The 22,748-nt window shown below is 39.9% G+C and overlaps 1 protein-coding gene across 1 annotated transcript in view; it reads right to left on the minus strand.

The window, feature by feature from the left end:
* Window positions 1-22,748, minus strand: part of snap91a (synaptosome associated protein 91a) — a 70,361-nt gene that overhangs the window by 5,291 nt on the left and 42,322 nt on the right. The window contains exons 9-24 of the mRNA XM_050047190.1: window positions 21,621-21,682; window positions 21,309-21,317; window positions 20,633-20,645; window positions 20,196-20,365; window positions 19,988-20,079; window positions 17,511-17,525; window positions 17,038-17,253; window positions 15,205-15,282; window positions 12,424-12,672; window positions 11,005-11,088; window positions 10,650-10,718; window positions 10,121-10,300; window positions 7,487-7,558; window positions 3,708-3,938; window positions 304-501; window positions 178-196 (exon numbers count right to left, since the gene is read on the minus strand). Of these exons, the coding sequence (XP_049903147.1) occupies window positions 178-196; window positions 304-501; window positions 3,708-3,938; window positions 7,487-7,558; window positions 10,121-10,300; window positions 10,650-10,718; window positions 11,005-11,088; window positions 12,424-12,672; window positions 15,205-15,282; window positions 17,038-17,253; window positions 17,511-17,525; window positions 19,988-20,079; window positions 20,196-20,365; window positions 20,633-20,645; window positions 21,309-21,317; window positions 21,621-21,682 (1,757 nt within the window). The remainder of the gene's footprint in view (window positions 1-177; window positions 197-303; window positions 502-3,707; window positions 3,939-7,486; window positions 7,559-10,120; window positions 10,301-10,649; window positions 10,719-11,004; window positions 11,089-12,423; window positions 12,673-15,204; window positions 15,283-17,037; window positions 17,254-17,510; window positions 17,526-19,987; window positions 20,080-20,195; window positions 20,366-20,632; window positions 20,646-21,308; window positions 21,318-21,620; window positions 21,683-22,748) is intronic.

Consider the following 22,748-nt stretch of genomic DNA (forward strand, 5'->3'; position numbering starts at 1 on the left):
TGCACCCTTTTATATCCTATGATTAAATAATTTAATGACTTTGAAGACTTTTTTATTTTAAAAAACGTATTAATTTCTTTCAAAAATCTACAAACACTGCAGCTCCATTGGAACAATACGTGTGTTTAAGCCTTCATGCATCACGCATAGAATTTACATCTATAAACACACACTTACTTTTTCTTTACTCCAAGGTCTAAAGAGAAGAAAGAAAGAGTTACAAGTTACATTTCTATGTAAATAATAAATATTTATAAGAAACAGAAATGACTGAGCCTCCAGACAAGCAAAGCTGCAGTCTACCTCCAATCAGGTTGGCCAGAGATGAGTCCAGGTCCCCTCCGACAGTTTTAGAGGGGGGTGGTGTGGCGGGGGGAGCGGCTGCGATGCCTCCCACTGCGACAGGAGTTCCCATGCTTCCTGCTGTGCTTCCAGCTGTGCTGCCCCCGGTGCTCTGGGGCGTTATGGCGGGCATCAGCAAGTCGCCTAATCCATCAAACACTTGGGGACAGGATGGGAATGGCGGGACATCAGAGAAACAACACAGATTACAAACCTGCAAATCCCTAATCTAGATATAACACAAGCAGAGGGCAGATGTGAGACCAGGCATGGTGAGAGGACAATCCAGCTGTGACAGCATCAGTAGTGAGCTGGGCATCACATGCACAATATAGGGCTGTACTGTAAGTATATCTGTGCATTCAAAGGGACATAATTACAGCAACTGCACTCACTTGGCTAGTTGCTTAGCCAGTTTACATAATCACATCTCAGGAACTTAAATACTGGCTGATTTTGGAATAAAACACTGGTTTTGAACCAGGTGTCATCAGGACCAGAGTTTACAGGTTTTTATTCCAACCAAGCTCTACAGATGCACTGTGATGAAAACTGGTTGAAGGTGAATTTACTAAAGTGGTGGCCTCTAACCTTGTCTGATGTACGTCCACAACCCTGTCAGATGAACTTAAGTAACCCTTCATCAACACCACTTGTCAGGTTTTAAATATAGTTATTCATTTGAATTGATTTTTAAGAGGATGTCATTTAACAAGATTATTCATATAAAACAATAGTGTTTCATTACAGTACAATGGAACTGTCAGAGTTTAGGTCGGCTTTATCAAGTTTGTATTTGTACTATATTATAACTGGGATTGGCAGAGTCTGGATATTTCAACCATTTAACCATTTTATTCATATAGCCTTTTAACAATATATCCATGACATTAAGCCTACTATTTCAACAATGTATCCATTGTTTTAGCTAACTATTTCAACTATTATTGCTTTCTTTTGGCTAACAACTTAAACAATGTTTTCATTAATTTTAGCTAACAATTTCAACCACGTATACATTACTTTTAGCTAACTATATCAATAATTTATTGCTTTCTTTTAGCTAACTATTCCAACCATGTATCCATTAATTTTAGCTAACTATTTCAATAATTTATCACTTTCTTTTAGCTAACTATTCCAACCACACATCCATTACTTTTAGCTGACTTTCTCAACAATTTATTCATTGCTTTTTAGCTAAGTATTTCAATCATTTATCGCTTTCTTTAAGCTAACTATTCCAACCGCATATCTATTACTTTTAGCTGACTCTTTCAATCATTTATCACTTTTTTAGCTAACTATTCCAAGCACGTATCTATTACTTTCAGCTAACTATTTCAATCAGTTATCGCTTTCTTTTAGCTAACTATTCCAACCAAGCACCCATTACTTTTAGCTGACTTTCTCAACAACTCATTCATTGGTTTTTAGCTAACTATTTCAATCATTTATCGCTTCTTTTACCTAACTATTCCAACCGCATATCTATAACTTTAAGCTAACTCTTTCAATCATTTATCACTTTTTTTTAGCTAATTATTCCAACCACGTATCTATTACTTTTAGCTAACTATTTCAGTCAGTTATCGCTTTCTTTTAGCTAACTTTTTCAACAATATATTCATTACTTTTAGCTTACTATTTCAATCATTTATCACTTTCTTTTAGCTAACTATTTCACCAATATATCATTACTTTTAGCTAACTATTTAAATCATTCTTTTAGCTAACTATTTCAACCATGCATCCATTACCTTTAGCTAACTATTTGAATCATTTATTACTTTCTTTTACCTAACTACTTCAACAATGTATTCATTACTTTTAGCTTACTATTTCAATAATTTATCCATTAATGTTACTTTTAGCTAACTCTTTAAATCATTTATTGCCACGTATCATTACTGTTAGCTAACCCTTTCAATCATTTATAACTTTCTTTAAGCTCAACAATGTATTGATTACTTTAAGCTAACTATTTGAATAATTTTTTGCTTTCTTTTAGCTAACTATTCAAACCATACTGTCCATTACTTTTTGTTAACTATTTGAATCATTTAATGCTTTCCTTTAGCTAACTCTTTACTGTTAGCTAACCCTTTGAATCATTTATTGCTTTCTTTTAGCTAACTATTCCAACCACGCATCTATTACTTTCAGCTAACTCTTTAAATCATTTATCGCTTTCTTTTAGCTAACTATTTAAACAATTTATCCATTACTTTAAGCTAACTTTCTTAGTAATCCAATACTTCAAGCAAAGACTCTTCAGCTGTTGAGACTTCTCTCTACATTTGGTCACTAATTTTCATGCAATGATGACGCATTTTCAGGTGTGATAACCAACTAATAAGTGAATATTGTTTTCTACTAAGCCTAATTAAAAAAATTTCTACGTAATCTTTCATACCATCTTGCAACTGCAAAAGTACCCTCTGGGATACAAGTATTCCTGGTTAAGAAACACTGCATTATTGGATATAGTGATAAATTTTATTTGTTGAAGAGGCTTCACAGGTTTAATGAACCACTTGTAAAAAAATACAAAGATATAAAATACATAAAACCTGCAGACTCTGCAGAGTAGGGCCTTGATGTCATGTGGTTACTATAAGAGCCACTGCTCCAAAAGACCAAGGGCAAATAAACATCAATACAGTAGGTTTTGTCTCATGCAGGAGACAATCAGGGGTCAAACTGCAACATGCAAAGACGCAGAAACGAGAGACTCGTCCAAACTGCACATGCTGAAATTTACTGCCGGGTGAAACTCACCAATCACAGATTAGAAGAAGCAAAAAAAGACCCAGTAGAGTGGAAGGGGTGGGGTGGGGGGGGGGTAAAATGGAGCAGAAGAGAGAGGGTGTGCAGCAGAAAGAAAGAAAGAAAGAAAGAAAGAAAGAAAGAAAGAAAGAAAGAAAGAAAGAAAGAAAGAAAGAAAGATTGCAGAGGGAGGTGGGTGAGCAGGTGGAGAGGTGGAGAAAGCACAGCATTTGTGAAAGTGTGAGAAGTACAAGAGAAGAGATAAAGAAAAATCATTGCGAGAGAGGCAGCAGTGCTGAGGAGTTAAGCAGTCAGCAGAAACAACCGTTGTACGTAAGGAGAACAGTGACAGCAGCACATGTCAGTGTGTCATTCATGCAGTAGTCAAGCTCTCAGCAGGAAGAGATAACTAGGTCATGGTTAATGTAGCTTTAAATGAACCAGGGCAGATAAATGTGCATCAAGCAAATGACCTGTGCAAATATAAACAAAATACTCTTTGAAATTCTCAAATGAAGGCATGGCAATGAGACAGATTTCTAAAATGAAACAAAAAAAGTAAAGAAATTGTTTATAACATATCATGATCCACTTACTTGAAGCATCAAAGCCACCAGAGGGTGCTGGTGTGGTGGTTGCAGGTTCTGGCACAGTTGGGACTATTGGTGCTGCAGCAGGTACAGGTGGTGTTGGAGCGGTAAGGGAGCCTAGAGCATCAAAACCAGATTCCAGGAGGTCGTTCTGGGCCGGGGCCGAGGCTGGAGCTGGAGCCAAGGCTGGAGCTAGAGCAGGGGCAGCTGTGGGAGCCAGGGTGGGTGACATCAGGCCTGAGGGAGATAACAGACAGGACTGTAACTGTGATATTTTATGTTCTGCTGTTGTCTGACTCACCCTAATTTCATGAGAAACACACATGAAATATGATTACTGACACAACAGAGATATCTTGATAGCAAAATGAAATTTTGGTTATCCCTGTGGGGAAAGTTGATCAGGGCAGCAGCAAATGGTGGCAGTATACAGCACAGACAAACAGGATATAATACAGCACATTACTCAACCATTCACTCATCACTAGATCTTATTAAAAACAATAACTGAAATATATTTGTACAACAGTATCCAACCAGGACATAGTAAAGTACACCAAGACAAGAAAATAGATGAAAAAATTGCATCATATGCCAAATGTTCAATCAAATGTTCAGAGATAAATAAAATAATTAAACAAATCTAAACAAGGAGAAAGCATGGTTCCCTTTTAGTGATAGAAAGTACATTAACTCATACATTTCAGATTACTAGGGCTGTCAAAATAACGTGTTAATTTATGATAAATAAATCACAGAAAAAGAGCCATAAAAGGGGCCTAAAAAAAAAATTAATGCTGATTAATTGTGTTCCATGGTGCCCTTTGACCCGGTGCGTCACTGAAGGCTACAGTGGCATTGTCACATGGAGGCAGATGGGACAACGCTACTTAGCCCAGTGAATGGAACATTAACATTTAGGAAGCGCCCAGCTGGAACTGTCGATAGGAGCACCGTTCTCTGCATTTTCTGCAGGAAGGAATTTTTGTACCATCAGAGAACTTCAAACTTGAAATTTCACCTCAATGCAAAGCATTTAGCAGCGAAGGCCTGAGCTAGCACAGCCTCTGGTGCATCCCTAGTAGCCAGCCTTGTCAAGCCACACTCGACCAGGCGTTCAGACGCAAACTGAGTAAGCCTGCCTGTGACCAACTAACTAACCCCCTTGAAAAATGGATTGCAATGGACTGCAGAACAATGTTGGTGGTAAAATACAGGAGGACCAATTGTGTCCAAAATGCAGCAGCTTCACTACGACACGTCTGCCAAAATTTATTTACATTGAAATTCTTAAAATACTTTCACAGCAAAAATTGATGCATGCAATTAATTTAGATTAATTAATCACAGGGCATCTAATTATTTAGATTCATTTTTTTAATCTATTGATAGCCCAAATGATTTCCCCTCTAAATTTCTCAGGTGATTACATTTGAAGTGACAGAAGTTAGAGCGTCTTCATCTTCTGTATTGTGATGTATTCGCCAGTGAAATGGGATATTTGATCAGTGTACAATTACAAAAGGGATTTATATCAAATCCTTCACATTTGATTGGAGAGCTAAAAGTGGACAAGCTTACAGTTAAGCCAGATGTGAAGATACAGCGGACTGCTGGCTCCACACCGATCAGGAGGAGGATAACAAGAAGATGAATGAATTAGATTAATGAATTAAATAGGCTAATTAGACCTAGCCACATTGTTTTGCTGACAATTGGGTGTGCCATAATAGTGAGGCCCTGATGGTGACAAGCTGACAAGATAGTAGCATCTGTCAGGCAGAGAGAGACAAAGCCTATCACATGGTCCATTTAACATTAGTTGCTGCAGCAGTCCACTGTAAAATTAATAATTTATAATAATCTGGAGCTCACACAGATCCCGCTTTTCTCAAGAGAATAAATTCTAGCTCATGGCCTGTAACCACAGTATTTTAGGGAATTTAAGACACAATGACGTAGCATGCTGCTGCTGCTAGCTAGCTAACGTAATCATGGCCTTGTGCTGCTAAAAGTTGCAGATTGATTCATGGATGAATGTTGTGATATTGTTGGTTGAAGTTAGTTGGTACTAGCTTACTTAAGCACACGTCATACTGTATTTTGTTTTCCAGGAGGAAAACATTATACATAAGATTAAAAAAAATCATTTGTTTTAATTTTTTTTGGCATATATTGGTGAATTAGTGCAATTGTCCAGGAATGTAATCTAAAAGGGTTAAAAATGCATTTTTCATTTCATCTTAACTTAAACTAGTCTCGCCACCAGACAATCAGAGATCTCCGCCTTCTGATAGTCTGGGGACACTCCTTTCTAAAGTGTGTNTAAGATATCCGCTGGAAAAGATATTTTTTTCATGGACCGTTTAATGAGTTATTACCTATTACAGACCCCGCTAATGGCTAACAGGGCTAACAGCTCAGCTAAACGTGCACACAGAAATAGTAATGTTTGTTCAATCATTGTGTTTATAGACTTTACAAACATCGGATTAGTCTAAACGGTGATACAGTGATGTGAAAAATGTGATATATATATATATATATATATATATCTAAAAGCTCTGCTGGTTTTCTACCCGCACTATAGAGGGAATCGCCTTGTTGTTTACAAGGCGATTCCCTCTATAGTCGGATGAATCATGGCCTTGTAAAAGATTATGTTTGTTTCTTTTAGTTAGTGAGAATGTGTCGCCGCAAACGCGACAAACATCCACTAACTTTGACGGCCTTTTCTGCGAGCACGGCTGAGCCATTTTGTACCGCTACACGTGTTTCTAGTCGGACTATGTTTACAAGCACAAGAGTTCAGCGAGCCACCGAAGGACCGCCCTGCAGATTTACTATTGGTTCTGCAACGTAGAGAGTTTTTTAAACTCTGAAATTGTATCCGCCCATCTAAACACAAAATCAGGGAGAAAGTCATCAGTCTTTAGTTAAGCAAAGCGCCTAAAGGCTGACTTGTGAGTCTAAACTTAAACTAACAGAGGCTCAAGGGGGTCAAATTATCCATTGTTTCAGTAGACAAATAACAGTAGAGATAAATAAAAAAAAAATGAATAAAACTTTCTGTAGCATAAGATTTTTTATTTTGTTTTTCCTTCCATATATGACCCCTAAGTACTTTAACTTGTATTATTTTCATTTTCCTGATAAGCTGTACCTTCAGTAGAAATTTGAATGCAGGACTTTAACATTTCATGGAATATTTAGATAGAGTGACTCATCACGACCAACAGGTTAGGTGCACGAGGTCCTACATTTACATTTTGCATACTGAAAGTAAATTTACAAATGCTGCTGTGCAAGCAAGATGTCTGTCTGCATGCATGAGTACACTGTGCATGTTGGCAATGTCATATTTATTTTATGTACAAAGATGAAAACAGATTAAACTTTTGTAATACTCTAATTCATGAAATACTGCCCACACCACAGTGACAGAAATGAGATGGGCGAGAAATTGGCTATGACATCACTAAAAGGACAAGGTGGACAGAGATTTTACAGACATTTCCAGTCCAAATCCACTTTGGAACTGCTGTGTAATAACCAGTCCTGCCAAGTCTGTGTCATTACTAATCTGACAAATGCATCTCCGTCATTTCCTCCCGCATAATTTCTCAATCAGCATAAAACATTTCTGTCAGCCAATTGCCAGCTAAAAACTTTTTGCAGATATCTTATCAAAATTCCCTGGTACTTTCAGCCTTTATAATTCAACCATAATTTCCATAAAAATACTTCAGTGTCACCCCATAAAAAGACAGTCAGAGGAAACTCACCTCCCAGCAGATCGTCTCCAGGCCCTCCAGGAGCAGAGCTCTGCTTCTCCTCCACAGGACTGGCAAAGGAGTCTGCAGGGCCGTCCAGTTATCCACAATGCAGCATGGAGGGCAGAAAGGGGTGAGAGGTCAGCCCTGGACCACACACTGGGACACAATGGGGGTAGGAGACAAGATTATCTTATCTTGATTATCTTCTTTGCAAAACTATAACTGAAATCACCAAAGTTAACAAAACGTCAAATGAAGAAGGAAGGTTAGTGTGGACAAAAAAAGATCCCCGGCCCTGATGGGACCTTTTCTGTCAGTCTGAAGTCATAATGTATGCACAGTTTTATTTTCATAACATAAACAGTAATAAAATAATTTGAGGCCATGTCATGCCTGCATTTGCTTTATTTGTCCTGGAGTGGGTTTTGGCACAAAATGTGCAGGACTAATACACCAAAAATGTAAAAATGTACTTCAATGCTATGATACTCCCCTACATGAGATACTGCATGCCATGTTGGACCCAAGCTAACCAGACCACTCTAAATCCAATCAGATCTCTCTACGGGCAAGCATTGAAGGTTCTGGACAGAAAACCAAGACAGCACCACCACTGCAACATTCTCTCCAGATACAATTTACTAAGCTTCGACAATGTAAGTACATTATCAAACATTTGCTTGGTACATAAAATAATCAATAATGCGGCCCTCCCACCATTGAAAAAATTCATACTCCCCTGCTCTGAACAGAGAACAAGAGCTTTAAGATCTGCGACGAGAGGAGACTGTAAAATCCCACAAAGAAAGTCATCCTTTGGTCAATCTGCTTTCTCCATCAAGGCCATCAGAGAATGGAATAGACTCCCTAGTGATTTGAAAATCAACAGGAATTATCGCAGTTTCTGCCTTGCCACAAAGAAATGGCTCCGGAGTAAGCAATGTTGCCAACACTAGGTGCTGCTGTCAGATTTCCTGTCTGATTTTCTGTCATTATGTCTCGTTTTGCGTTTCTCTCTTCTGCTGTTTATCTGAGCTCTGTTACAGATATTTCTGTCATATTACCATTGTTGGTATTTAATCATCCCTGCAATCCCGAATTACCATCGTTGGTATTTAGGTTTCTTATTGTTGTACTCTAAACTATAATCAACTCTGTAACTTTTTTTGCTGCTACGAGCACTTTGTCGACTATCAACAACAACACCAGCACTTGCACTTTATATCAGGAGCTGCTACTTGGACTGCCTTTTAGTGTTTTGTAAGTTGTTCCTCCCTGCACTGTAACAACTTGGTTATTTTAAATGTGGAAATTGTATGTCTGTATTGTCTCTGTGCTGTCCTCTGTTCATCTGTATTTTAGATTTTCTTTGTTTTTTTAGATTGTGGTCTGTGTATATTGTAAACTATATGTTGGGACTACAGATGGAAATTAGCAGTTATTGCTAAATCTGGTGCAACCATCTCCTCATCGTGCAACCATCTCCTCATCTCTTGTAAATGATTAATGCTATTGCACACTGTCCCTTGATAAACTAACTAAACTAAACTAAACTAAAACAAAATTAAGAGTCTACAGCCATGCTAGCAGCTGTTTGAGGCTGCAAAGCAGTGCTTTAAGCTAAATGCTAATGTCAGCTTAAACTCACAATGACAATGCTAGCATGCTAATGTTTAGCAGGTAAAATGTTTGCAGTGTTCACTTTTGGTGTGCTAACATGCTTACATTTGCAAATGTCAACCTCCAAAAAAGAATTTTCAGAAAATGTATTTATTATTATCATTACAGTGGTGTTACACCCCACGCTCTTGATCCCTGTCACCCACAAAAATCCTGAGATTTATTTAATAAGAGCAGCACAAGCTTTTCATATAGTTTCCTTTAATATTTTCTATAATAATGGTTAAGCACGCAAATCTGATTTAAATGAAATCTTGCATAAAGACTGTAATGCAATGGGTGCAGCACAAGAAAGTCCAAGCCTGTCCAAGAAGTTTCCTGCGGTGTCTACAGCAAATTTCACTGTAATCCTGTGGTTGTAATGATATTTCACTAAAAACCAAAGATGTCAATCTCATGCCGCAGTCTCGGATTCAACCCCTGGGAACCATAACTGTCTGTACAAAGTTTTGTGCGGCCTAGGTTGAGAAAATGTTGGTCTGGACCAGAGCAATGGACCAAATGACAACTGACACACACTTGACCGTAAGTCCTGGAGGAAAGACATACATCTCTCATCGTTTTTACTCCAGTGCGTTCATTTTCCCAGACAAAATAAAGGTGACTTGAAATTTAAATCTACATTTAGTGGTGGGTAGGGGGGACTCTAGACAGAGACACACACACACACAAACACACAGTCTAATTCTCATTTTGGGGAATGTAACTGTTGGCTACTGACTAATGCTGTCTGTTTTATATATACATAAATGTATATACATAGGATCTGTCTGCAGTCTAACGAAGAGTCCATCACCACATCTAGACAACACCAGCCTCACTGGTCACTTAAACAAGAACTTACTGTAACAACTGAGGATGGTAAAGATACCCAGAAGAGAAAAATAAAATTAGAAAATGCACATTTTAGCAATCTACATGCTGTTGTGAAGAGATATGTATGTGTGTTCTATGGTACAGTACCCAGTAGGTCAATGACAGCTGCCGGCTCTGCTTTGGGTGGAGAGGAGGCCTCTGGGGCGGGAGCTGCAGCAGGAGCGGCAGTGGCAGGAGCTGCAGCAGCAGCAGCAGCAGGAGCCGGAGCTGAAGCTGGGGCTGGAGCTGCAGCTGCAGCTGGAGCTGGAGCTGGAGACTGAAATGTGTCTGAACAGAGAGATGGGCAGAGACAGAAGCAGTAATGTATTCAATTACTCTCAGGTCTAAATGGCTACATTCCTCAGTCACAGCTTAATCTGTAGGGGAGAACGCTCTGCTCTTGCATTATTATGCCTGTTCTAAAAGGCTAGCAGACATGCAGAGAAGAAGCAGGCATCCCTGCATCTTAACTGTGTATCCACATCCTTGAAGAGTGCACCATTTTGAAGTACAGAACTGGTGTATGCAGACACCAGCACCATGCAAAAAAACTTAATGATAGTTGAGGCTGGCTGCACTCTTCATGAAAAAGGATGGGAAAACAGTGATGCAGTAACTATAAAGCAGCTTAACTCACCGGTTACAATGTCTCCAACCGGAGCCGGCTCGGGCAAAGGAGAGGGCCCGCGTGAAACAGCAGGAAGGTCTAAATTACCAGCGCAAGCGTGAGGCAGAATACGAGAAAGAAGAAAACCACGGAGGACCGGGAGCAAAGAAAAGTATTAGCGTGGCAGGTAGAAAAAGACACAGCGTAGACAGAAAGCAGCCACAAGACTTGACAAGTGGGTTACATGCACAGTTCTCATACCACTATGGGGGACAAACCAAGACGTGTGGGGAATAAAAAACAGTTGACAGAGAAGTGGAACGTATGGAAACCAGAAGAGATGAAGAGGTTCCACACAAAGAGAAATGGATATCAACTCCTGTACCTGAACCAAAAAGGTCTACGCTAGGAGTGGTAGCAGCTTTGGATTCTGTGGTAGGGCTTTGCTCAGGCATAGAATCAAACATATCTAAGAACAAGGACACACAATCATATGTACATTCAGATTTCCAGTCCAGTGCATACAGAATGATGAGTTAATAAGAGAGATGAGGGAGAGCAGAGAGAGCAGCAGATATTTTGATTATCAAACGGGTAAGTTGCTGTGTATCAGTGCAATGCAAAATGAACCAGTGCAAAAGTTAAAAGGTATACTGCCAAATGTCAAGAATTCCCTATTTGCATCAGTGAATTTCCACGTGTCAAAATGGCTCCAGTCTCCACCGTATTCACTCCACCACTGGTATGACAACAAGCTCACAGTGACTAGGTTGCTGTGCTGATGTTTCACAGGTAATATTTACCAGATTAAATTCATGAGTTTAGCCCTTTAGCATGCAAACATTTGCTAATTAGCACTAGCTGAGCCTCAGGGGAATGTCTGAAGCGTAGCGAGCATTTGGTTCGAAACCAAAGTTTGGATAAATTCAAATTTTGACCTGATGATGGTGCTACACGGAAAGTCAGATGCTTCATCCTCTGGAGAATATAAATATCTACAAAGATTTCATGTTAATCAGTACAAAACTTGTTGAGATTTCAATCTGGACCAAAGTGGAGGACTGACCGACACTGCTATCTGCTAACTAAAAACTTCACATGTCCATCTATCAATTATCTATGCCCACTTATTCTGTGCAGGGTCTTGGGGGTCTTTTCAATGGGCAATTTGGAGTCACTAATTCACCAAACCTGCATGTCATGCATGTGGGATCACACCTGAGCACTTGAAGGAAACCCATAGCATATACAGAAGTTGACATTGAGCAATATTCCCCTTTAACTTAAGTGCATAAGCTACAATACAGCATTCTCAGCTATCAGTATCTAAACTATTGATCACAAGCGGGAGAAGAAAATAATTTTCTTCCCTCTAAGTTTTGGCAGTTAGTTAGTATTAGGTTAATAATCAAAACAAGTTGAGCAACCTCTGGTAATAAAAACAGATATATCAACATGGGAATGTTGGTTCCCAAACAATTAAAAATGGATTACTTTTTAAAATAGCAAACATAATTCATGTCATTGTGGATTACTACTTTCACTATTTCAGTTTTGCAGAGGAAGTCAAGATGCTTGATTAACTTGATTAAATGATCTGTATCTACAGGAAAGGCATCATGGAAAACAGAAAAAACAAATCTGAAATGTAGGGACTGGGCAGGTTATTATCATTGCCACTACTGTCGTCATCACCACTAGCAAGAGCAAAACACAGTCATCATCATTATAAATACCATCATCATCATCAGTCATAATGCAGGGCAATGCAGTGAGAGGCATAATGAGAGCGAGAGGACTTTACCACCAAAGATATCTAGAGTCGGAGCGGCTGCAGACTCTGTGGTGGTGGTGTCGGTGGTGGTTGTGGTGGTAGTGGTGGTGGTGGAAGAAGGGGTGGGGGCAGCGGGGGCAGCGATGGGGGCGACGATGGTCGGCGCCTCACTAGAGGTGGGAGGGGTGATGGCGGTGGCCCCCGTGTCGGTGGGCATCATAGCGAACAGGTCCAGCTCTGGAGCAATGTCCCCACTCCCCTCTGTCGTAGCGAAGGGGTCTTCAGGGAGAGCAGCAGCAGGGTGGTGTTGAGGGGTTAGGGGGGGTTATGATTAGAGAAGAAGGGAAGGGGATGGTGGGTGGATGAGGAAGGGGAGGGGGGATTGAGGGTTTGTTAAAGCAACAACACTGTAAAAAGCATATTTGTGAGACAAGATGCCTCTGAAGCTCCAAATCAGGGTTAGGCACAAAGAAAGTAAACCAAGCACACAGTCGCTTATTAACTTCAGAACTGCTTCCACACAAAAGACAGTGGGGAACAATTCTTCAATAACTGACTACAGCTGGTGTCTTAGAACAACTTTTGGTTTGTTGACTGGCCCAATGGCCAATTAGTTTTTCCTTATGAGAGCGCCCATATCATCCACGTGTCCCTGGTACATTGTTGGCTATGTGATAATACCAACATGTTGGCATACATGAGGTTTAATGATACTGGGCTGCTAACACTGTATAAAAACTGAAAAAGAATGAAATGACAATAAAAGTAATTAAAGAAACTGGTTTCTACTTGGCTCACCTTTCAACAGACTGAGACCTAAAGTGAGTTAGCTACAACGAAATAGCTGAGTGAGATAGCTCAGTGTTAACCAAGTATTACCCAGGCAACAATTAAAATCATGTCAGCTAAATAAACATTTTGAACAGTGGCAATTTACACTCTCTGATGTGACTGACATCTTGTTTTTAACGAAAAAGTTTTACTTTTACCCCTTTCCCACTTAAATTAGCACATGTAAGCAGGTTTGTTAGACACGGGAAATACTGCTAAAAATAGGCTATAGGCTCCTTTCTCATCGTCAGTAGACCAGAGCCATGTATGCGCCTCTAATGCAGGTGACCATGCCTTTCTGTTTTTTTTCCCCGTTGTGTTACATTTGACATCCTGGCCAGCCATAAAACTGATTACTAAACAGTAGAGAGCAGCATGGAGGCCATGGACAACTTTACTGTGGTTACTTCTTTTTATGTATCTCTTACTTATTCAGTCCCTCTGTCAAACCTGGTGCAGACTTATTTGGAATTTGGAGCGTTTGAGCACTGCTTGGGCAAAGACCAATGCTATTCTGTGGTGGCGGGGTGGTTGCTTTTTGCCAGTAAAGGGGCTAAAATTAGGGTGTTCATCTGGGTGTTGTATTCCCATCACTGCCGATTGGAGCCAATAAATACCTGTGGCTACAGCACAGTCATTTGACCTGAGCGTGAATGCTGACTGTAACCTTTCCCAGTATACAAAAGCCAGCTGCAAGTGGTTGTTAGTAGCAGTGGTGCAGTGGAAAAGTGGCCTATGTATTACATCTTTATTTCTTATTTGGTTCTCTAAATTGACTTAACCTTAGCAAAATTTTGACCTGAATAATTCTTTATACTTAAAATGAATGAAAGGAAAACAAGACTGTAAAGCTGTAGGCTACTACAGCAGTGCTTTGAGACAAAATGCTAAAGTCATCATGCTAATATAATCACAATTACTATGCTAACCTGCTTATGTTGGACAAGTTTTGTGTGTCAGCTTTCTAACATTGGCTAATTATCACAAAACACAAAGTGCAGCTGGAGCTGATGTGAATGTTTTGCAGATGAGAAAACAAAGTATTTGTCAAATTAATATTTTATCCCACTGATGGCGCCACATGAAAAGTCAGGGACTCACCAAAGTCAGTAGGATTCATCCTCTGGTAACCATGACTGTCTGTAAAAATGTGTTTTCCAGAGATAACATGAAACACTGGAGATGTAGGGGACACGTGGGTTATTTAAGAGCCTTCATATGTTGTCATTACTGTAACAGTAAGTTTACCAATAGGAAAAGTTTAAAAACCTGGTCCTTTCTACACAGGTTAAATATGAGGTCAGGTGTGGGCACAGACTTAAGTTAATGGCGAAGCATGTTAAATAAACTGCAACTGTTTCTGTTACTGCTGTGGTTAGTATGCTAAGTGCAAACTAGGTGTACTGTAAAGCTACAAAAGTACATTACATTTATTTAAAAAAGCTATTTGTGAGAGGGAAAAAAGCATTGACATTACATTGATTGCTCCAGTCATTGTCCTGTCATATATACAAGGCCAAAGAGAGAGACTAAAATAAGATATTAATAAAGACAACATTCAAATATTGATGACAATGATTAATAGGAGGATCATCATTATCAATATCAAGGAGTATCAGTGTTAGGTTATTAAAACAAATGGTATTCATTTGTGGACTACAGTATAGTTAATAGCTGCACTGTGCTTTTTACTGCAGTATTCACTGGGTGAATAATTGGAGGAGAAGAGTAGTTGAGATGAAGAAGGAGAGGGTTCATGACTGGGGCATTAGAGCAGGATTTGGGGTGAGACAGTAGGCCCTGAGGGCACACGTTTGTTCTACTGTCTCCTATGAAAGCAGAAGCAGCTTTGATATAATAAAAGCAACAGCTTTCACATTCACACAGCTATATCCATATCCATATCCATATCCATACACACACACACACACACACACACACACACACACACTTGCAGGAAAAAGCTGTTTTGTCACCCACCAGATCCACCAAATGCATCAGCAGCGGGGCCCGCAGCCACGGCAGCAGGACCGTCTCCTGGGGAAGGTGCAAACGCATCTAGGGTATTGCAGACGAAACAGCCGGAACGCAAACGCAAAACGTAACACCCAACAGACACATGGATGTAAAGAACAAAAGATGAGTCAACAGATGGAACGGACAGGAAACAAAAATGAGAGGTCAGCATTAGGAAAAAGCAGAGAATACAAGAAATATGCAGCCCAGTCAATGATCTGATCGTAGCATCAGTCACACGACGAGTTTTGAAGGGCTGCATAATGCTGCATTCAGTGAGTGCACCACCTGTGCAGGCTGGTGAAATGAGGCAAGTTGTCACAAGTTATTTGTACTCTGTGACAAGAGGGAAAATGTCAAGGTCAGGGATGGACGAGGCAAAGTCTCTCTTTGGCAAAGAAACTCTTTTCAACAGATACTTTTCAAATGTTAGAGTTGAAGTTAATATAACAAAGCCAAAATATCATCAAGTAAAATAACCGGCTACTCATCGTCTTGACATATTTATGAAACTGTTAGTAAGCCATTAGGGGAAAAAATCATTAAGGGTGATAAACAAAAAAAGCAAAAGCAACAAATCCCCAATATACGAGTCATAACAGCGGATTAATTACCTTTCAGTGGGTTTCTTGAGGTGCACACGATTATGACAAAACACTCTGATGAATGTTCAATGTCAAAACTCATTAGTGTTTTGTTGCAATTGTGCAGCCTTGAATAAACCCAGACTAATCCACAACACTGGCTCATATTTTTGGGATGTGCCACAAATGATAAACAGTTTGTTCTGTGCTCAACACAAAACAGAGTGTGTGAAAGCTTAACAAAGCAGGATGTAAAAACATTAGAAAACGGTGAGGATAAACCATTACGTTTGAGTCACAGCAATAAGCATCTGATTTTCTGACACATATAGCTGTCAATTTTTAATTATTTTTTTTAAGCCCAGAAGGTCATTAAAAAAAATACTTACTTCTATTCTGAATATATTTCCAGAATCCTCAAAGCCTTATTCAACCAGATGCAAAAGTATTTCACTGCCTAATTATTATTTTGGTATATTTTGGCATCTATCTGTGTTTCTTTCCAATAATTTATATTTCCATTATTTTATATTAATAGCTTGTGCTTTGCAAAAAGAGCAAGGGCATACAGTATATCATAGAAAGTAGTAGAAATACAGTCCCAACTTGGGAAACATGTTAAAAATCGTTTTTATGCAGCAGATTCACTTCATCCAGATGGTAAAAAGAGTCTTAAAGGTTTCTGGAAATACCTTCAAACAGCAGTATGAGGTATTAAATAACCCTCTAAGCTGTTAAAAGATTGTAATAACCTTTTGAAATTCAGATGTTTAGCTGTTAGACTGAAATGTAATGGTTATACATGAGAAGCACAAACTGGGGCTATAGTGCCATCTCCTTACTGAATTGTCCTAATGTACACTAATGTACTTGTTTCTAACAGGCTTTTCAGGTTTCTACAAAGTTTTCTTGTTGCATCAAAAACTGCAGGCCCCTTTAGATTTGCCACAATTTTTAGATATCTCATAAACAATGTATGTATAACATAAACAATGTAATCTGATGGGGCATAAGCCTGTAGGTTTTTTGAGGTTTTATATTAGTGCTTGCAATGCAAAGTTTTAGAAGTGATAATTCAATTCCAATCCTCTTTAGCTTTATACAACAGGAAACCAGTTAACAACTTTATGATAAAGGAGATCGTCGTAGATAAGCAGGCAAAGCTGCCGTGCTGTGTATCCTGGTCTACATTCTATCCTCGAACCAGACTGACCTCCAAATAGGTCCATGTCTGCGGAAGAGGCGGGAGCTGAGACAGGCAGCGAGGCGGGCGCCGGTGCGGCTGCAGCTGCAGCGGGAGCAGCAGCAGCAGCGGCTTTGGGTGCGGGAGCTGCAGGGGCAGCAGCCGCTGCATCACCAGCATCAGCGGCAGCAGACCCTTCCTCTGCTAGGAGAGCTTCAGAGGCTTCATCAGTGGCAGCCGGAGTTGCTATGTGGATAAACCCCGTAATCCAAATGCCACGACCCAGTCACAACCCCCGAGAGAGAAATAGGAGATAAAAGGAGAAGGAAGAAAGACGGCAGTGTCAAAGAGACTGAAAAATGGAAAAAAGACAGGCTTAGAGGTGCTAAAGGTGAAAATAACTTGACACAAAGACAATGAGAACTTGAGGTAGAAAGCCAAGTGATGAAAAATCAAGTGCCTGCAGAAATGTCTCCTATTCTGTCTGTGGCAACAGTACTCACCCTCAGCCAAGAGATCTGCACAACAGACAGGAAGACAGAGAGAGACAGGTGAGAGAGAATGAATTATGCGTATGGAGATGATCTAATGAAATTCAAAAATCTTTAATTTGCAAGCTGCCAACATTATAAAGAACAAGCCAGAAAAAAGCAGCCATGGACCAATGGTAAAGCCCAATAAAGCTAAAAGCTCCTTAATGTAATTTAGTCTTTGAAAGGCTACAGTTGGATTGTGGCCATCTTCAGGGTATCTCTCCAGTGGAGATGTGGGGATAAACAAAGAGGATGCCAAAGAGCAACAGCAGCTTAATAATGGAAATGTTCTGTAATTTAAACCACGCCGACTCATAAAAAGCATCAAAGAGGGTACCACTCCTTTATACAGAGTCGTTCTGAAACACCACAGTTAGTTTGTTTCAGCTCATTTAAGTTGTATATATTTGATATTACCACCAATCATTCTCCAAAGCATACCATAGGTTTTTAAATTGATTCCCTTCCTTCTGCCTCTGCTGAGCAGCAGTTGGTTTCCATTAATTTTATTGTGATATTAAAATCACTCTGCAGGGACCTCAACTCATTGTATGCTTTGGAAAATGATCCACAGTAATGTAAACTAAAAAGGTTTGTTAATGGGATAAGACATCCAAAACATCAGCATGGTCCATTTGCATTTGATGGAATTTAAGTCAATTAAATACGCTGCATTTACTGATATTTATTTTTGTAAACACATTAAAGTGCAGGCCAATCTCTTTTTAGCTTCAAAAGAAATCACACATTTTATGTTTATGAGCTAACTATAACTGTTAGAATGTCCCGCTAACTAGCTTATTAGGCTATCTACAGTAGCAGGCCATTCTCATGCACTGTTCGTATACCTATGAAAAGTAATGCCCCAGAATTTAATAACCCATGTAATCTGCCAGTAGTGTGTGTATAACTTATGTAATTAGGAAGGCTGTGATCAGGTGACCAACATGCTGACAGGTGCAAAGAAAGAAGTAGTATAACGAGCAAAACTGCATAAAACCCCGATCACACAGAAAGCATTTTGCAGGTTGCCAAACTGCAAAGCTTTTTTTAAAAATTGAATGCTACTGGTAAAAAAAAGCTTGCTAGGCCTTTTTATTGTTGCCAGGCAACCACCCCACCACCTCCTTATTCTAACCTAAAGATCTGGTTGAAAATGAGAGGCTGTCAGTAAATAGTTTGTTGGGCACTGGGAAACGGAGATCTGTGTGGGTACATGAGACCCTAAAAAAAGAGGGTGGGTCACAGGGAGTACCACCAGTTGGTCCAGGAGCTTCGCCTCAGTGATGGCTGTAACCATGCATATTTTAGGATAACTTAGGGGCAGTTTGACAACCTACTGTCTATCGTTGGGACGTACAGCTCTGGGTATCCAGCAACCTCTACCACCAGTTTCTCCTCCATTGTTTACCAACTGTTAACTTGTTGTGACCACCACAGAAGGCCCGCCTCTCAAATCATCCAATTGGACAATGGGAAAAAACATGACAACAAAAGAGATGACGCGGAGTGCTTTTCTGCTCTGAGCTGAAGTTTGTACTCGAGGAGTTCAGAGCGCTCTGGCAAAAGCGCCAGGCGCCTGGAGCGCAGAAACACAAGGTGCGCTGCAACACAAATACCTTCATTCTCATTAAAAACAATTACAAAAAGCCGCCTCCAGCTGCTAAAACACTTTCTGTGTGATCAGGGCCTAAGGAGGCATGTTGGGGTAGTGGATGGGTCAAACAAACTCAGGACTTTTCCCCAGGAGACAGTGATTATGTCCCCTGTGAAACCAAGTGAACTTAAACATTATTATTTTAAGGTTTGTCTACGTAACTTTACTTGCATAAACCTACCACTTTGTGTTAAGTAGGAAGCTTTACATTAAGTAGCCTACATTATGGGACAATGCCGTTTGTAGGGCGCTACATTGTTAGATATCATAGGAATCATTGTAGGACTGTCCGCTGACAATTGTGATCAAGTGTTACTTCTGAATCCAAGCAGTATATCTTTACCATAACTTATTATGTAGCGTGAGAGGTTAAGTTAGACAAAATAAACCTTGTGTTGTATTTCCAGTGAAAGCTGCTCCTGGGTGCTAAAAGCATTTTCTCTTGTAATGTTAAAAGTGAAAACATACTATCTGAAAATGCTAACAATGTGAAGGAAACATCCCAAATTTATATGGTCTTTTCAACCAACTCATGGTGTTAACATTAGCTTAATCATCTAGCTAGCTACAGCTGATCAAATCTATTGGCTATAGCTGTTATTTCTGAGGCAAAATAGGCGTCGGCAGCTTGAAATCAGAAGCTGCTTTTGTCTGCCTCTGTCTGAAATTGAGGACTCACACTTTCAAAATAAATAGCTATCATTATAAACTGCATATGTCTGAGTAGCCATAGTAACTAAGGAGGGCAGGTCTTTTATCTGTTCATTACAGACAGAGCAGAAGTCCTCACCTCCCCATCCAGTCATGGTGGAGGGGGCTGCAGCTCCCCTTGCTGATGAGGACATGGGGTCTAGGTCCAACAAGAAGCCATCATCAAGAGCACTGAACACAAAGAGGAAGAGAAAGAGAGAGGCAATCCATTTCTAATGTAATATTGATGCTCAGATATTGATGCAGCTCAGTTCAAACACTCTGTAATATTGTTGAGTGACTCTTACTTGCTGGTAGTGGTAGTGGCGGGGGCTGGTGCAGTTGGGGTTATAGAGGGCGGAGGAGGTTTGGCAGGCGGCCCGGGGCGGGCAGGGGGCCCGCCGGCATGAACGGGAGGCGCAGGCTTGGCCGGTGCAGCGGCAGCAGCCGGTGAGCTGTTGTTGGCTGTTGCATCCTGCTGCAGAGAAAGACCCCCGTTAACGTGGTGACCAACACGGTTATGTAAGCTGATGTGATTCAACAGCTTTTTAACACATGAATTCACAATGAATCACTACCTGTCTGTAGTAGGAACTGTTAAGGGTGAAGTTTAAAGTCGTATTAAGCGTTTACAGTTTTTACTTGTTTATATACCGCTCTGTAAAGCTCTCAATAATTGTGCCGTGACACTGAACACAAGACCATAATTACCACGACATTATGATTATCATGAAACATAGCTTACCTTAGTGGGCGACCTGCAAAAACAATGATAGCACATGAGTTAAAGAGTTAAATGACGTACATGCTGAAACATAATGGCTGTTACTGAGATGGGAGGCAAAGTGACAGCTTAAGTATCACTTTGGTGTTTTCAGGCGGGCAGCATTTCAAAGCAATTCCATTTAGTAAACATCTGCAATTAATGGACCCACGCTGCACTGCTGAGTAATAGCATCCTGGCCCCTGTTCCGCTTCTGCAAAGCTTTACTTTTCAACATTACAGGCACAAAGTAAGAGCTGAATGTTTCAGAATGGCATGCGTCTAAAGCTTTGTAAAAGTCAGGGCCCACTGTACAGTAAGATGATAACAAAGATGAATATGTTAGTAATGACAGCAGTTAAAACGCGAGACCTGTCATTGCACTGTATGAACATGACAACAATGATGCAGATTATGTTCGGTCACAAATATGAACATAATGATTACAGAATAAATTAAAAAGTGTGCTTTCTATAGAAGTGCATCTTAGACAGAATTTTGGTACACAGCCATACAAATGTCAGCTGTTTTCTCAGATGACATTTTTATAGAATCACTAAAAACTGTAACCTAAATAGAACAAAAAAAAATGTATTCATCAATGCATATAATGGTAAAACAATATTTAAGTCCTTTTCTCATGACAGAGAATACTTACTTATCCTCTCTGAGATGTGTAAAGACAGAGGAAATAACATGTTAGAGAATTAACAGGGAATAGCAGGGAGATAATGAAGATAGTTGCCGATGCAATACTCATCAAAGATCAAACAGGCCACATAGGAAGTGCTAAATCTGTTATCCCACCAAACCAGCCCAGGTGCATGTTGAGCTGCAATGCTACCCTGAGGCCAAATCACTACAGACATGGCTTTTCTCATTGCAAGAAGCATTAAACTGTATAATTACAGCACTACTGAAGCCTCAGCTTTGTGTTGCTACTCAGATGACAATATATTGAACTACTTACGGCTTCTTTCCCTCCAGCGTGTTAAGGTGAGTCTCCAGGGACTCCAGAAGACTTTCGGGGGCCTGCAGAATAATAAAGAGAGGTTGAGACCACGGGGACTTACACTGTCATCAGAACGAGCTCAAACACATTATACAAGCTGAGTATGGTCAGAGAGGGCTGACAATACTGATTGTAATGCACGACAGAATACAGTGGAGCACACAGTCAAATAGAGATGCTGAAGAACTGGGTTATTCCTATCCATCACATTTGAGTTAAGTGCTTACTAAGTCATATCTCCTCTTGAAATACGGATTTTTAAGAGCTTGTATATTGAGGGTATGTAACATATGCTGCGCCCTTACCAAATCGACATCTCGTGATTTGCCAGATTGATGTCACAACCGTACATCTCCTTAAAAAAGTATCGGCAGAATTACCTGGTATCCTCAAAGATACCAGATGTCACCCAGCTGAGATAGGTGTCTTCATTTTGCCTGGCCTTAAACTGTACAGTAGGTGGCATGACACACCAGGTGCCTATTATCCTGATAGTTACTGTGAGATCATAGTCTTCTGCTGGTGCACTGATAATCATCTCATTTGTGCAGTTTCTAAGAATAATGAAATCAACAGTGACTTGACAGCACTGACTCTTAGAACACTTCACTCTATTCTCCGATTCATTCATCTCTCTCACTTCAGTCTGTCACTGGATTCAGGGCTAGATGATTCGCTATTTTTGGAGTAGCTACATGCTACCTCTTGGCCAAAGTATTTTGAATCGTGATTTTAACTGAAACTGCTATCCAGCTGGTACTCACATATTCATGCCAATTGTAGTGTAACAAAACCTGCTTGCAAATTCCAAAACTGTGCGTGACTGTCTACAGGAAAAAAAACCTGATGCTTTACAAAATGCCACTTTCATTTGGGCCTTAAATTCCAACGTCTAAAAAAACCTGCCATTTCTTTGCCTACACAATTATGGGGTGCCGTTTGTAAAGTGTCTCATGCTGAAAATAACATCAACATTTTGCCACATTTAGCTTCAAACAATGTTTAAAAAAGTATTGTGAATTTTTTAACGTCACCTTTTACCACATTTACAGCAATATTTGTTAACTTAGAAATATATTAAATAGT

This window comes from Epinephelus moara, chromosome 6, assembly GCF_006386435.1.
Source record: "Epinephelus moara isolate mb chromosome 6, YSFRI_EMoa_1.0, whole genome shotgun sequence".
NCBI classification, from domain to species: domain Eukaryota; kingdom Metazoa; phylum Chordata; class Actinopteri; order Perciformes; family Serranidae; genus Epinephelus; species Epinephelus moara.